Below are 15,127 nucleotides of genomic sequence, written 5' to 3'. Positions count from 1 at the left end.
GGCTTTGGAGTCAGACAGTCCTGAATTCAGAGCTTTGTTTTGTCACTTTTTTGGCTGTGCGTCCTCGATGAAGATCTTTGGCATCTGATCCCTCATCTATAAAAGGGGGCTCAGACTGCCCGTGTGGAAGAGTATGTCCAGCACTCAGCACAGGACCTGGCGCATGCTCAATACGTGGAATATAAAATACATTGTCTTGATCGATCAGAGTTTTGAAGAATCTGATCTCATGGCCTATTTCAGTGCTACTCAGGGTGTGTTCCTTGGACGGGCAGCCTCAGTACCACCTGAGAAAGTGTTAGAAATGCAACATCTCAGGCCCCACCCCAGACCTACTGAATCCGAAACTCCTACGGGGGCATCTCAGTAGTCTGTTTGCACAAGCCTTCCAAGTGATTTTGGATTTGTGCTAAAATGTGAGAACTGCTGGTCTCATTTACACTGCCTGTTGTATCACATGGGCTAGAAGAGCCATGTGATCAGCCGGAGATGGGAAATGAAGTGGGTAATGTAGATTTTAATTTTGGCTCAGGTTAAGAAGAAAACTTAGGTTTAGGAACCAAAGTTATTTTATTGGACCTAGTAAAATCTACGTTAAAAGCCCTAGATATAAATTCAGCTATAAAAATTAAATTTTGAAAATCTAAGCAGATATGCTTATTTCAAGCATTTTTTATCTTAAAATATCTGTAAAACAGCAAATAATGGACATTAGGCATTTAAATTTGACAATTAGAAAAATAAGATTCATAATCATTTTTGAATGATAAATTTGTATCAGAGATAAAAGTGTCAATTAAATTGTGGTCTTTTTTTTTTTCTTGAGTTTGGACTTTACCTAAATGTTTATTACATTTTATTAAAATTTTATTACATATGTAGTACTAGTAGTAGCTAATTTATTGAACACTTAGTATGTGTTCAAGTACTTGTGTTCACAAGTACTGATATGCATTTTTTTTTTTTTTAATGATGGTCTTTTAAGTGCATGTGGGCCTCCATCCTGAACTGTATGTTATAAATCTTGAAAATGGTTCTCCCCTTGTTTACCCAAGATAACCTGATGGGGTAGTTTATGTAAAGTGTCATTTGGATTTCAGAGCTAACAGTCTTATGCGAGCAGGCTGAAGTTACTTGACTTGGGTCACTTAACTTTTTCATCAATGATTAATGGAACCCTATCAACAACATGCCATTGTTGGTTTTATTCTCTGCAGACATTGATGAGTGTGAAGATAACCCCAATATCTGTGATGGTGGTCAGTGTACAAACATACCTGGAGAGTACAGGTGCTTGTGTTATGATGGATTCATGGCATCTGAAGACATGAAGACTTGTGTAGGTAAGCAAAAAAGACAGAATTTTCCAATTTGCTAGTTATTCACAAGCACTGTTAAATTACATAAAGATTTGTTTGGGTAGTGAATAGATCCTAAGGGAAAAGTAAGAATATTTAGGAGCATAATACTAATAATAATCCAAAGCTAGCACTCCAAAAAGCAACTCTCTTGTGACTGTGATATGATGCTCTTGTCAGATATGTTGTATGGACTGAGCTAACCATTGGTCAACTCCAGTGACCAAAAGACATTTCTTTTATGTCTATGCATTATTTCTGTCCACTTAACCCTCCTTTTGCTGTGACTAGAGTTTAGTTTGCTTAAGGCAAGCAAAACTTTTTTCTGACAAGAATGCAATAAATCCTAGAATGGATTGTTTTGGAGAGTTTCTATTGCTGTCTTCAAATCTATCAGACTTTTTAATGTAATATCTAATCTGCCTTTAATCCCATTTAGTGTATTTTTAATCTCAGACATTGCAGTTTTCACCTCTAAAAGTTTGATTTGGGTCTTTTTTTTGATATCTTCTGTGTCTCTACTTAATATATCCAATAATTTCTCTAGCTTTTTAAATACGGGAATACAGTTATAATAACTGTTTTAATGTCCTTGTCTACTAATTCTATCACCTGTGTCAATTCTGGATCATTTCAATAAATTGACTTTCCTCTTCATTATGGGCTATATTTTCCTCCATCATTGAATGCCTGGTAATTTTTGCTTGGATGCCAGACATTATAAATTTTGCCTTACTAGGTTCTGAATATTTTTCTATTCCGAAGCTTTATTTTGGAACATAGTTATTTGGAAACAGATCGGTTCTTTCAAAGTCTTGCTTTGAAGCTTTTAAGCAGCAGTTAGGGTAGGGCTAATTTTCTCTGTTGCTGAGGCAGGATCCTTCTGGACACTCTACTCCCTTCCCTGTGAATTACAAGGTTTTCCAGTCTGGCTGGTAGGAGAAGGCACAATTCTACGCCTTCTGGGAACTCTGATGATTGTTCCCTCTAATTCTTTTGGATGGTGCTTACTCCAGAATCGAGAGTTTCCTTACATGAATATACTGATCACTACTCATCTGGGTGCTTGACTGGGACCCTCTGCAGATCTCTGGAGTTGTCTCTCCTTCTCTCTCTCTGTACATCTCTTTTCTGTCCTTTACTCAGCCCTATGAACTCTAGCTACCTTGGCCTTCCCCCTCACCTCTTCGACTCATGGACATTTCCTGGTTCCATCTGTCATCCCCCTCCCTATGCCATTGCCTTAAAACTCTCCCTACACAGTAATCTGGGGCATTTGTAGAACCCATCTAGTTTGTTTTTTCTCTCAGGGATCATTGTTTTTTGTTGCCTATATCGTCCTTTCTTGTTGTTGGTATTTTAGGTGAGAAGGTAAATTTGGTTCCTATTACTCCATCTTGGCCAGAAGCAAGAGTCTAGAATTGAAATTTTAAAATCACATCCCATTTGTGTCTTTCAAAAACGCTTACCGAATATTTGTGAAGTCCTAGAAATTAAAGTGAATGTCATAAAAAAAGATAATTTTTAATTTGGGAAAGAAGTGAAGTTTGTAACTCTCTGCACTAAGACTACTAGTTTATCTATCTTTTCTTTTAAGATATGGAACTAAAATGTTGGCATCATGCAGTCTGAATTAAAATTTTCATCTTGCAACAGAATATGCTGTTTGAAAAAGTTTTCTAGACTGTCACATAAACAGGCTCTATCCCCAACCTCGAGTCAGTCAGTTTATTTGATTACTTGACCTCCTGCTTGTGGCCCAGATAAAAAGCAGGTCTGCAGGGTTAGCCTTCAATGTAGGACGCAAATGTGAATTGGGCTATGTAAATATACTTTTTTTTTTTGAGTGAAAACATTTCATCTTTTCTATTTGTTTGTAATAGTTGCTTTATCTCAGGGGAGAATTTTCAGTGATATCAAACAAATGGTTATATGTATTAATAATATCTGTATTTTACAGATGTCAACGAATGTGATCTGAATCCAAATATCTGCCTAAGTGGAACCTGTGAAAACACTAAAGGCTCATTTATCTGCCACTGTGATATGGGATATTCAGGCAAGAAAGGAAAAACTGGCTGTACAGGTATGTTTTTTCAAATTGAACAATAAAACCATAAGTGGCTAAGAGATTGCTACCATAATTATAGATTAACATAAGTTTGAAAACTATTAATATTTTAATTGCATTACAAAGCATTTTGTATAGTATTTTTTCATTAACTTAGCCTGCACTTCTCTGAAATTTGTCATACTTTAGATTGGATCTAAGGTGAGGTTTTTTTCCCTTTACCTGTGAAAAAAAGGCATATGAGATAAATTACCACCATAAATAACACTATAAATATCAACATTTTATGAGGTTAAAGTAACATTTTTATATCAAAGTAGTTAACGTGCTAACTACCAAACATATCCCTTTATTAAAGCAGACCTTTCCCAATAGCCTCCACTGCCACCCCTTTCATTTAAGGTTTTATAAGTGAAATTACTTTTTAAAGAAACACATCCTATTGTAAAGCAATTATACTCCAATAAAGATGTGGAAAAACAAACCCAACACATCCTACAATTCATATATTTCATCAAGTCTCATCAGTCTTCTAGTTTCTTAAATTAATGTGCTTTTGTTCAATTAAGTTGCTTTAGCCCTAATTAGTCTTTATTCGTGGGACTTAGCAAATCTCATGAAGTGAGAATTACACCATTAATTTTGCTTGTTTAATACCAATAGCACATAAGAAGGTCTTTTCACAATATTTGTAGGAGATTATTCTGTTAAACATCAAATGGAAGCAGTCACTCTGAGTGAATGTTGTTCTTTCTAAGTGTTTAATTGATGTTTTCATACTTGAGGCAGTGATGCTTAGTACATGGAACAATAAAGTTTTACTGTAGTTACCTATAGTAATAAAACAGATTATGGCCTATACCATAATTTAAAACATAATGGAGACCATGGTGGGCTTGAATTAGGTAACTGCATCATTTCTTTACAAATAATAGACTTTAATTTCAAAAGCCAGTTTGGCAAGCCATTGTGACTTAAAACAAACGTTAAAATATTTGAAGATTGGCAGTGTGGTACAGGTACAGATCCTTTTCTTAATTATATCAGCGTTTTTCAAGAAAGTTCCCAATATATGCATTATCATTTTAAACTGTTCAGTTATGCAAAGTTTCAAATACAGATATAGACATCACCAATAAATTACTATTAGTTCAAAAATGACAGATTCTAGCCAAATTATAAAAAGCATGTAGCTAGAATGCTTTCATGCTCACTATATTAGTCTTCATATGAAGCATGTCTAGGGGTCCATTCTGATAAATGGCACAGAGTTTAAAATCTCCAGTCCTCATGTGGTCTCTGGGGTACAAATGATGCTTATATCAGCATATCTGTGGTTCAAGATTTATTTTTAGCTTTCATTAAAAATACAGGACTTAGGGTATAAGGGGTGTTAGTCTGGTAGTAATGCAGGGGAAAAGTAGGACAGTTCTATATTGCATTTTACCTAATAGAGGCTAATACCGTTGTTTGGCAAGGTTGAACTCACTGCAAGTCAACCCAGAGAACCGTGATTCTTATGAAGGGAGAAGTTAATCTAATGGGACAGTCTTCATTCCCTATAAGAAAAAGATCTCTAGAATTTCATGCTCCAGATTCCCGCTAACAGAGGCATGTGCAGAGGCTGACTGTTTTAGGCCTCTTATCATGAAGAAAGCTTAAATTTTCATGCAACATTAATATCATTTTAGGTACATGAGGAATAATGCATGTAACGCCCTTGGCACAGTGCTTGGCATACAGTAGCTGGTCAGTAAATAGTAGCTATTGTTGTCCTTATAAAATGAGACACATAGACACAGTGTCTAGAAGCCATTTTAATTAAAACCATAACTTCTAGTCTAGCAAAATTCTGTACTTCTATTTACTGATATGCTTGAAATCAGTTTAGAGAAGGAAAATCTTACTCTGTATATGAAAAGGCTTGTTTTTCATAATTGAGTTTGCACAGATACTAAGACTATAGTGACGAGAGCTGTGTACTCCACATTAGATGAGATGACACCAGTTTTACATTAAGAACAGCAGTCTTTTAGTAAATTACATGAACAGAAACATGGATTTGAAGTCCAAGAAATATTCTGTAGCTTTCCCCAAAGGCCGACATCCCCCTTCCCACTTTTAAATTACAGCCTAAAATGATTTTTCAATTGCATAAAATTCAGCTAGTACTGTAGGAAGAAGAATTGAATTTCATGGTCCTTTTGATATCATGGTAGCATGGTATGTGATATTCTCATGTAAAGGAGTAGACCTCTGGATTTTATTCCTAGTCCTTTTACTGGTTCATGAGCTTGAAGAAATCACCAGGGTGCTCCATAGTTATGCAAGTGTTCCCCTTGGGTAAGCAGCCCTGCAGTGAAGTATGGAAGGAGAGGGTGTATTAGGGCAGGAAGAAAAAGAGGTTCTCTGTAAATCCTGCTATTAACAACCAAGGGTATCACATTTGATTGGAAATGACTTACACAAACAGGAATTGGCAGCAAGTTTGGTATACTCAAAAACAAGTTTTACAAAATCTGAGCCAAAATGTTTTTTGAATCCCATGTAACTAGGGCTCTTTTAGCCTGCTTTTCGTTTAAAATTTGTGTCACTCACAACTTAGAATGCCATCAGGTTACCTTGGTGATAGTATGTTAAAGACAAGTGTTTATAATGTCCCAGGCAACTAATGTAAATAGAGATATGTATCTTGCTTAATGGGATAAGCAAGGCTTATAACAAATAACAGTGAAGAACAGACCTGGAAATATGTTTTAATGACAGACAAGAGAAATAGATCTACTTCTATTTCCATACATATATAATATGTATACATACATATCATATGTACACATATATTTTAATGAGTACCTTGTAAAGGAATTAGAAAAATATGTATGCTATTTCATAGGGAGGAACTTTGTTTCACAAGAACTTAAAAAATGTCCTCTGGGTTCCGTTACAGCTTTGTCTAAATATTTCAGCTCCCTTGTCATTACTGATTGTTTCCATTTTAACAAATAAACATGTTTTTTTTCCCCCCAATCACTTTAGCAGTGTTCAGAATCCACCCACTGACTTACATTCCCAGCCCACACAGATGTTAAGTGTTTCTTTTTTCTCCTTAAGCTTTGTTCAAATCGTGGACATGGCTGAGGGGAACGTTCAATTGAATGAAGGGAGAATGGACATTTTCCTGTAACCTAGAACACATCTCTTCTATCCCTGGCTTAAGGGGGCTGGATTACAGTTTTTCTGTGGCCCACACATACAAGGCTTCTGATGCCCATTCTACATAATTGTCATCAGACAACAAATTGAAAGAAGAAAAACTAGGTTGCCGCCAGGTGCCATCCTTGGTGCGTCCTGGCTTTCTCATGCTGATCTGTGAGAATGCACCTACCATCACGTGCTGGCTCGCTCAGTCAGTGAGTAAGGCATACGATGAAAATCAGGATTGTTTTCATTTAAAACAGCAGGATTGCTGGGCAACTCCATTTCTCAATCGTTCAGCTTTTCATACAAGACATGTTGCTGTGGGTATAGTCCATGAGAGAGAATCACGTACTTCAAAACCACCAGCACTCAGTGAAAATTTGCCCTCATTTCCTTCCAGCCCCTTATCATTGCTAATTGTTCTCCACTGGCTGTCAGCCTGTGAAAACTCTGTGGGTGTTCAGTTAAATAGTCGTGGCTCAAATTTGGGTCCAAACTGAAAACTCCAAGTAGCCTTCACGTTTGGCCTCTCCATTCACCCTAACGCCCTCTTCCCCAACGCCTCACCAAGGAGATGCCACAGTGTGCCAGCCCTGCTGGACTAGGGTTCTCGTGACTGGTGCCCAGATGGCAGGAAGGCAGGCGTTTGTGTGGGTGACACAGCCTCTCCCGCCATGACTGTCAGAGGAAGCCAGAGCAGCTCAGAGCACAATCTCTTTCTCGAATGTCAGATTCAAGTGGAACACACCCAGAACCTGTGCGTGGGGTCTGCTCAGACCACACCCTTGCCCTTCACGAGAGCCATGCAAGTAGGACCTTTGAGTCTCTGTGAGGGAGCTTCGGTGGGGTGAAGGAGGTTGCAGTGTCAGCCCTAAATTTGAATTTCTTTGCTTTTCTTGGCGTGTGCTTAATCTTAAAAAGGAATTTTCTGTCTGGAGCAAACTTGTGGGGGAAAGAGAACATTTGTACAGAAAGAGATGTTCTTGGCAAGCGTGTGCTATGTTTCCCTCACATTATTGAAGAGTGGAGTGTTTGAATATGGTGTTTTTGTTTGGTTGTTTCCCTTATGGCTCAGTTTCCCCTTCTGTTTGCTTTTATAACGAAGTACAGTCTTAGGCCCAAGTCTGCCGTGGAAACAATTAATGAATAATGGTGTGTACACGCACACACACACGTGAAGAAACCTTTTATTCAGCGATGCCTTTAGACATTATGACCAAGTCTTTCTAATTCACTTGTGACATACCGGTAGTGTAAGCCATTGAGATAATGACTTATACAAAGATTCACAAAATGGAAAATTGAATATGGGCACCTGAGTTACTCTTCCCTCCTATTCCAAAGCCCACGATACACGGCCTCTTGCAAATATAATTTATTTTCACCCTGAAAACATTGTGGTAAAACGGCAAATATCTTCTTGAATTAGAAATTTATGTTCATATATTATTCATGATGACAAAAAGGAGGGAGACTCTCCTTTTAAAAAACAATAGTTATCTTCTTAATTGCGAGATTAAATATGGAAGGTAAAAAACCCACATGAAAATAAGAGTATCTTTGGACATTAGAAAATTGAAAAGAAAAAGATGACAGGATTACTAGATTGACAGGCTACGATCACCTCTGAAAACTGTACTTAGTAGAAAAGATTAGTGAATATTTCTATAAGTCTGTTAATACCGCCAAGATTTTGAAAGCAGACCTTTAATCAGGACTTAGAATAAAGTCCTGATGTGACTAAAGAAATCAGTTTGATTAGGCAGCTGTGGCTCAAGACAGAGAGCCCCAAACGGGATGGGAAACTGGGTTCCAGGTGCTTCTGGCTCTTCCCCTCACTGACCTGGGGGCCCTGACAAGTTCCCATGCCTTTGGGGACCTCTGTTTCCTTCTCTGAGAAACCGAAGGTTAGGAAAGTCAAATTCCAAGGTCTCTGCACTTAGAAAATTCCTTGATTCTTGAACATCTAGAGGTTTCATCCCTTAGGCAATCGAAAGTCATTGTTTCTACCTAACTCAGAGATCAGGACAAATAAAGGAGGGACGTTACGGCAGCACACTACAAGAGCAGCGCTTTGCATCATTAACTCCGAGGGGAGTGATTATCTGAGGAAGAAAGAAGTGTCTGTGGCCCTGCCTGGGAGCCCTTAGGTCAGGCTTCCTTTCTTGAATTCCCTGCCTATTTACCACTATTATCCCTGGGCTGGCCTTCCTCCTCATTTCCTTGGAATGTGCCGTGCTCAATTAGTCCGTTGATTAAAGCTCCCAGTCACAAGTTTAAAGCTGCCCGGTATGTGCTTCCCTTGACCTGCCTTAATAACTCAGTAGGTTCATGTGGCTGCCAAGGTTACATTAAAATTCACCTACACAATACGTTGTAACTGTAAGAACATTCTTCTAGGCGTGTTTTCATGTTATACTTATTAGTGATATTGCAAAATATTCTTGTAGGAAAAATAACATTATTTTATTTTGTGTTTGCTCTAGAAGTTATAACAAAGCCAAAGATCTCAGGACCATTTCAGAACTTCAGATGGAACATTTGGCCAACACCATGTTTCCAAACACTTTCAAATCAGTTAATTGGGCTTCTTAAGTAAACAAAAGGGTAAACATAAGTTGCTTGCCCAGTTTAGTTTTCATGTCACTATTCAAGCGATCACTGAAAATTCTTGCAACATTTCATATGCCAAGATTTACCTTCTTAACCTAAGTTTTACGTTAGACATTGGTTTCCATACAGAATCATCGTATCCATACTTGGGAGTTCTTGTTCTTAGTTGATGAAAAAGTTGGTTATGAGGTTAAGTGCCTGTCTTTCATTATGAAATAGATCAATTTCGGGAAATAAGATTCTGGCACCAATTCCAATAATGATCACCAACTCCCTGTCTTACAGTTCAACTCAATTCTGACAACCACCTACCTGAAGATAGTGTCAGATTCCACAGGTTAAGGACTCAGTCCCATAAAATTGTCCACACTTCAGATGCCAGTCGCAAGTCTAGGTTGTCTGTTATGAGTGCTTCTGACAGTTGGCTATAAACCAAAGGTTCCCACCACCTCCTTGAATTTGATTAATTTGCTAGAGTGGCTCACAGAACTCAAGAAACCAGTTTACTCGTTAGATGTATCAGTTTACTATAAAAGAGTATAACTCAGAACAGCCAGATGGAAGAGATGCATAGGGCAAGGTATGGGGAGATGGCACAGAGCTTCCATGCCACCTCTGAGCAAGCCATTCTCCCCAGATCCTCACTGTTCACCAACCTGGAAGCTGTCCAAACCCTATCTTTTGGGGCTTTTCTAGAGGCTTTATGACAGAGGCACGATTGATTAAATCATTGACCTTTGGTGACTGATTCAACCTATAGCCCCTCTGCTCTCCCTAGAGGTAGGGGGTGGGACTGAAAATTTCACCTCTCTAATCATGCCTTTGGTTCTCTTGGCAACCAGCCCCCATCCTTAAGTGCTTTCCAAACGTCACCTCATTAACATAACAAAAGACACCTTTTTCCGCTCTTAGCACTTAGGAAATCCCAAGGGTTTTAGGAGTTCTGTGCCAGAAACAGGACAAAGACCAAATATACACTTCTTGTTATAAATCACAATATCACAGGAAACAAAACATATTTTACTTTATAATTTATAGTCTCTTTTTTTTAAAATTAAATTTTATTGGAGTATAGTTGCTTCACAGCGTTGTGTTAGCTTCTACTGCACAGCAAAATGAATCAGCCATACATATACATATATCCCCTCCCTTTTGGATTTCCCTCCCATTTAGGACACCACAGTGCATTAAGTAGAGTTCCCTGTGCTATACAGTATGTTCCCCTCAGGTTCCTATTTTATACATAGTATCAGTAGTGTATATGTGTCAATCCCAATCTCCCAATTTCCTCCAACCCTGCCCCTTTCCCCCTTGGTATCCATACATTTGTTCTCTACATACATTCTCTTCTATAATGCTTTTATATTATAGAATCTATCTTGGCTAAATTTGGAAATGGAATTTTGAAGAATGGAGAATTTTTGAGAATTTGAAGTCTTTTAGCAATGTGGCCCTAATCTGGTTCTCCCTTTACTGAAAAATCTCTCTTGAATTGACTTGAGTTTTACAGGAAATACGCAAGAAGGCTTGGGTCCCAAAGCGCTGGCTAGAGAAAAGATAGTTCACACACTGCCTTAAGGAATATTCTCTGCAAATGCTTGAATTAGAGATACCTAAAGTAAAACTTTTATAGAAATAAAGCGTGATTAAATAATACGGTGTTTTACATTTAAGAATAAAATATACTTAGTGTATAGAATATGATTGAAAAAGCTTTCTAACATGCCAACAACATTGTATTCCTTTATATGAGATATGAAAGCAATGTGCATCATTTCTCTATAGTTGATTTAATAAAAATATTGGGAATAGAAACAAATGACCATGAGCATTAATAGGATAGAATGTTAGGCGACTCACTTTTTAAGATCTTCAACTGGAAGGAGCTTCATTTTGTTTTGCAGTGGCTGGACACTTACATTAAAATAATGGAAAATAATTAGAGTTAACAACAACAAGTAGCAGTATGTTGTTCTTTATAAATTGACATTTAAATCTGTTCAATTTATGTAGCTTACACATGTGGATGCTAAACCAATCTATGTTATACTGTGAGAAATGTGAAAGCAAGTCAACTTTTGAATATTGCTAAGTTATTTAAAAGACCCAAAAGGCATCTTTGCTAAACTTTGTTTAAACCACTGGTTATTTTTCCAGACATCAATGAATGTGAAATTGGAGCACACAACTGCGACAGACATGCTGTATGTACCAACACGGCAGGAAGCTTCAAATGTAGCTGCAGCCCCGGGTGGATTGGAGATGGCATTAAGTGCACTGGTGGGTTGGAAAGTAACAAACTGCTTCTCATGAACTGCATGGATTATAAATATGAAAATATCAGCTCTGTAAAGAAAAATTTAATTTGTGTTTTACTGATTTTAAATGTCACATTTTCTGTTCATAATGATGTGTGACCTCTTTCCTTAAGATCTGGACGAATGCTCCAATGGGACCCACATGTGCAGCCAACATGCAGACTGCAAGAATACCATGGGCTCTTACCGCTGCCTCTGCAAGGAAGGATACACAGGCGATGGCTTCACTTGTACAGGTAGGCTCGTGTTGGAAACAGCTGTGTAAACGGCAGTCGGAAAAGCAAGGTGCTCGACGTCTTTCAAACCATCAATTCTTTTCTGAAGGCTGGGTCAGTTATAGACAACTTGGAACAGAAAATATTGGTTATTTGAAACGACATTCCTGTGGAATGGAAATTTGTAGCCGACGCAATTAGGGAGACCTCAGAAACTAAATATATATTTACATAGATGTATATATAGTTATATAGTTGATATATGTGTCACTGTATGTAATGATGTCATGAGTTTAAAATAAATCACACTTCCTTTCATAACCCTTAGCCTTTATATTTTTGTGCCTGTTTCTCACTGCTGACTTGTTTTCCATATTAAAACCAAGTGTGAACTTGCTGGAGGAACCTACGTGAGGAAAAGAAATTAGACATTCTGGATCAGATCAACAGCATATATTTTTCTTCCACTTGCCATCGTTGTTATCATTCCACATTAGTATAAGTGAGAATTTCATAACTGCTTTGAAAGGAATTCATTCACTTCCAGTTTTACAATATGTTAATGACATTTTCTTCTCAGTGCTAATGAACAGTCATAGAATTAATGTGAACTATTACATACATTTAAATATGTATGATTAGAAACATGATTATAAAGAAATGATATATACACTTATCATGACCATGTATATACAGACAGCACTTTTTAAGTCAGGGCATTGGTATTAAATAAGATATTGAGGTACATTTTTCATTGGCCGTTAGGTAGCATAGAAGCTCATAGGACCTGAAGCATCAGTTTTTCCTGAGTACTCTGCTCACAAGAAGTCATTTAAACGTAAAAGGGGCTGAGGGCCAGTAAGTGATGTATCTGGATTTTGTTTTAGCTCACTAAAAGTTTTATCATACTTGAAATTGTTTTTGCTTAACCCAGTGAAGTTCTGTCATCATAAACTTCCCATTGCTTTTCAGAAAATATTCCAAGTTTCATGTACCAGGCATGTATGGTTCATGTGTTTGATATTTAACACCTGTGCTTAGTAGCAAAACTCAGAAGAGATTAAGCAGGAAGTTTTGGTCTCCTCTATAGTTGCTATTCTAGGGCTTTTGCTGCCCATCTGAGCAGAGCCTGAAGCTTGAGAATCAGGCACAACCATGACGTGTTATTTCCTGTCATGGATGTGTCCTCACATCGATGATCCTGCTTGCAAAAGTCTTAGTGTGAACGATCTGTTTGACTTACTACCCATTAGCGATAATTGAGCATTCAGGATTCTGTATCTGAACCCCATGTTGACTATATATTCAATATTAGTATTCAGAAGAGAAAATTGAGTTTAATGTGTCAAGTAGAAATTATGATGAAATACCGCTACCCTCAGGAAGCTGACAATTATAAAAGTTGTTGGACCTGAGGAATCAGAAAACTAACTAAGGAAGAGTAACTTGTGTTTCTTTCTGGCTGTAGATCTTGATGAGTGCTCTGAGAATCTGAATCTGTGTGGCAATGGCCAGTGCCTCAACGCCCCGGGAGGATATCGCTGTGAATGTGACATGGGCTTTGTGCCCAGTGCTGACGGGAAAGCCTGTGAAGGTAAGTGATGGGCAAGCGGCCGGGGGGGCCTTGCGGGGCCTGATGAGATCAGCTTATTTAAACATTCCTGATGCCTTTCATTTGTTTGTTTTTTACACCAAGTTGTGTTTTGGCTTCCCATCTAACCTGGTCAGTTCAGTTTGTGGAGAGATTGGGTCTCCAGCTGGACCATTGCTCTTTGTGTAGAGAAAATCTCAGCTATTTGGCCATAAGCTGCACATGCAGCCTTGGCCAGATGATTTGCAAGAGTACACCCATCAGTCATAGGAGAATGGGGATAACCAAGTCAACGCAACATATTCATCCCCATTGCTGGTGGAAAGAGCTCAAAGTGCTGGTGCCCTGATAGTGATAGTTTCCATATTCAAATATGGAAACACAGTTTTTAATCTCTGCTGTGGTTTTGTTTCTAGAAATAAAGGCTTTAAAGTAACAGCAGAGTGGATAGTCTTGTCTGTAGGTAGAACAATGTCCTGGCTATGTCTCACATGGTCTCCAAATATCTAATACGTATGAACGTGGAACAGTCTTTTGCAAATCCACTTAGTAAGGAACCCCTAGGGATGATACCATACGTCAAGATGTCTCTCAGCGTAAGGCTCCATCTTCCTGAGAAGTGTTGGTCAGACAGGAAGAGTCCTGAGAGCCTGTTGGCTGAGGATGGATCCCACTAAGAAACACGGGATTCTTCTCTTTACCCACACTTGTCAAATTGAAGCACATTATCCCTCATTGAGAAGAATTAGTGACCACAGTGAACTGAAAAAATTTCAGTAGAAATAAACACATGGTAACGATTGACAGTAGAGGTTTAAACAAGACCCTGATTAATGTCTTAACTAATCGTTGTTGCTTGTTACTAGGACATTAACTCAAAGTCAGTCGTTAGTTGTGACATGTATACTAATTCCCTCATATAGTTCTATGTAAATACTTTTCTTTGTTATGGAACCATTGGATGTTCTTTATACAGTTTATATGAAATAGGCAGAGTTTGATATAAAATTCCTCCGAGGCAAGAAACTAATAATGCTCTTGATCATGTGCCTAATGCCTTGTTTACTTCTGTTACTGTGAACATCCAAGGAAAACAGGTACTGTGCCACCTCTGGGAGCAGAAATAGGCACAGTGAAAGTTTTGCTTCCCTTAATGCTATAAGGGAATGTTTTGTTTGTTTGTTTGTTCTTAATATAAATCATCACTGGCAGAGTGTTCATGGCTATTAAAAGCCAGTCTCAAGGCTGCAGATGTGCCTGCCTGCCAATTACACAAGCAGCATGTTAATGGGAGGCAGGGACAGAGGCCTGGAAAAAGCCTCCGCAGTTTTTAGATCTCCGTCAACAACTGCAAACACACACCACGGTACTAGGAACACAGAGGACTACAAAAACTGGCGATAAAAGTTACCACAAAGCCTTTGTGGTTCTTAAAATTTTAACTCACAACAAAAACAGTGAACGTATAGATAAGAACAACCAAAGAATTTAGTCTAAGTTGGCTTGTTTGGCTCTTATCGATGTGGAGCTACGTAAAGCACCATAATGAGATTATACATAAAATGCTTAGCCCGCTGCTTGGCATGTAATAGGGGCTGAGAAAAGGGAAGTTCTCACCTAGGAGACTTCCTTACAGATGACAGGTATCTGAAAGTCTACAGGAGAAGGACCTAGGTCAATGTCACATAGTCTTCATTTTCTTAATAGTAACATCATTTGCCTAATTACATCAGGCAGTTTCTTTAGCAAAAAAATAATTTAAT

General features: G+C 38.1%; 1 protein-coding gene across 1 annotated transcript in view; it reads left to right on the top strand.

Annotated features, from left to right (window-relative positions):
* The window catches only part of FBN1 (fibrillin 1), a 252,580-nt gene that overhangs the window by 165,851 nt on the left and 71,602 nt on the right, over positions 1-15,127 (top strand). The window contains exons 30-34 of the mRNA XM_067746257.1: positions 1,218-1,343; positions 3,319-3,444; positions 11,398-11,520; positions 11,672-11,794; positions 13,242-13,367. Of these exons, the coding sequence (XP_067602358.1) occupies positions 1,218-1,343; positions 3,319-3,444; positions 11,398-11,520; positions 11,672-11,794; positions 13,242-13,367 (624 nt within the window). The remainder of the gene's footprint in view (positions 1-1,217; positions 1,344-3,318; positions 3,445-11,397; positions 11,521-11,671; positions 11,795-13,241; positions 13,368-15,127) is intronic.

The sequence above is a fragment of the Pseudorca crassidens genome, chromosome 1 (genome assembly GCF_039906515.1).
Source record: "Pseudorca crassidens isolate mPseCra1 chromosome 1, mPseCra1.hap1, whole genome shotgun sequence".
NCBI classification, from domain to species: Eukaryota; Metazoa; Chordata; class Mammalia; order Artiodactyla; family Delphinidae; genus Pseudorca; species Pseudorca crassidens.
This window is presented reverse-complemented; position numbering and strand designations above follow the sequence as displayed.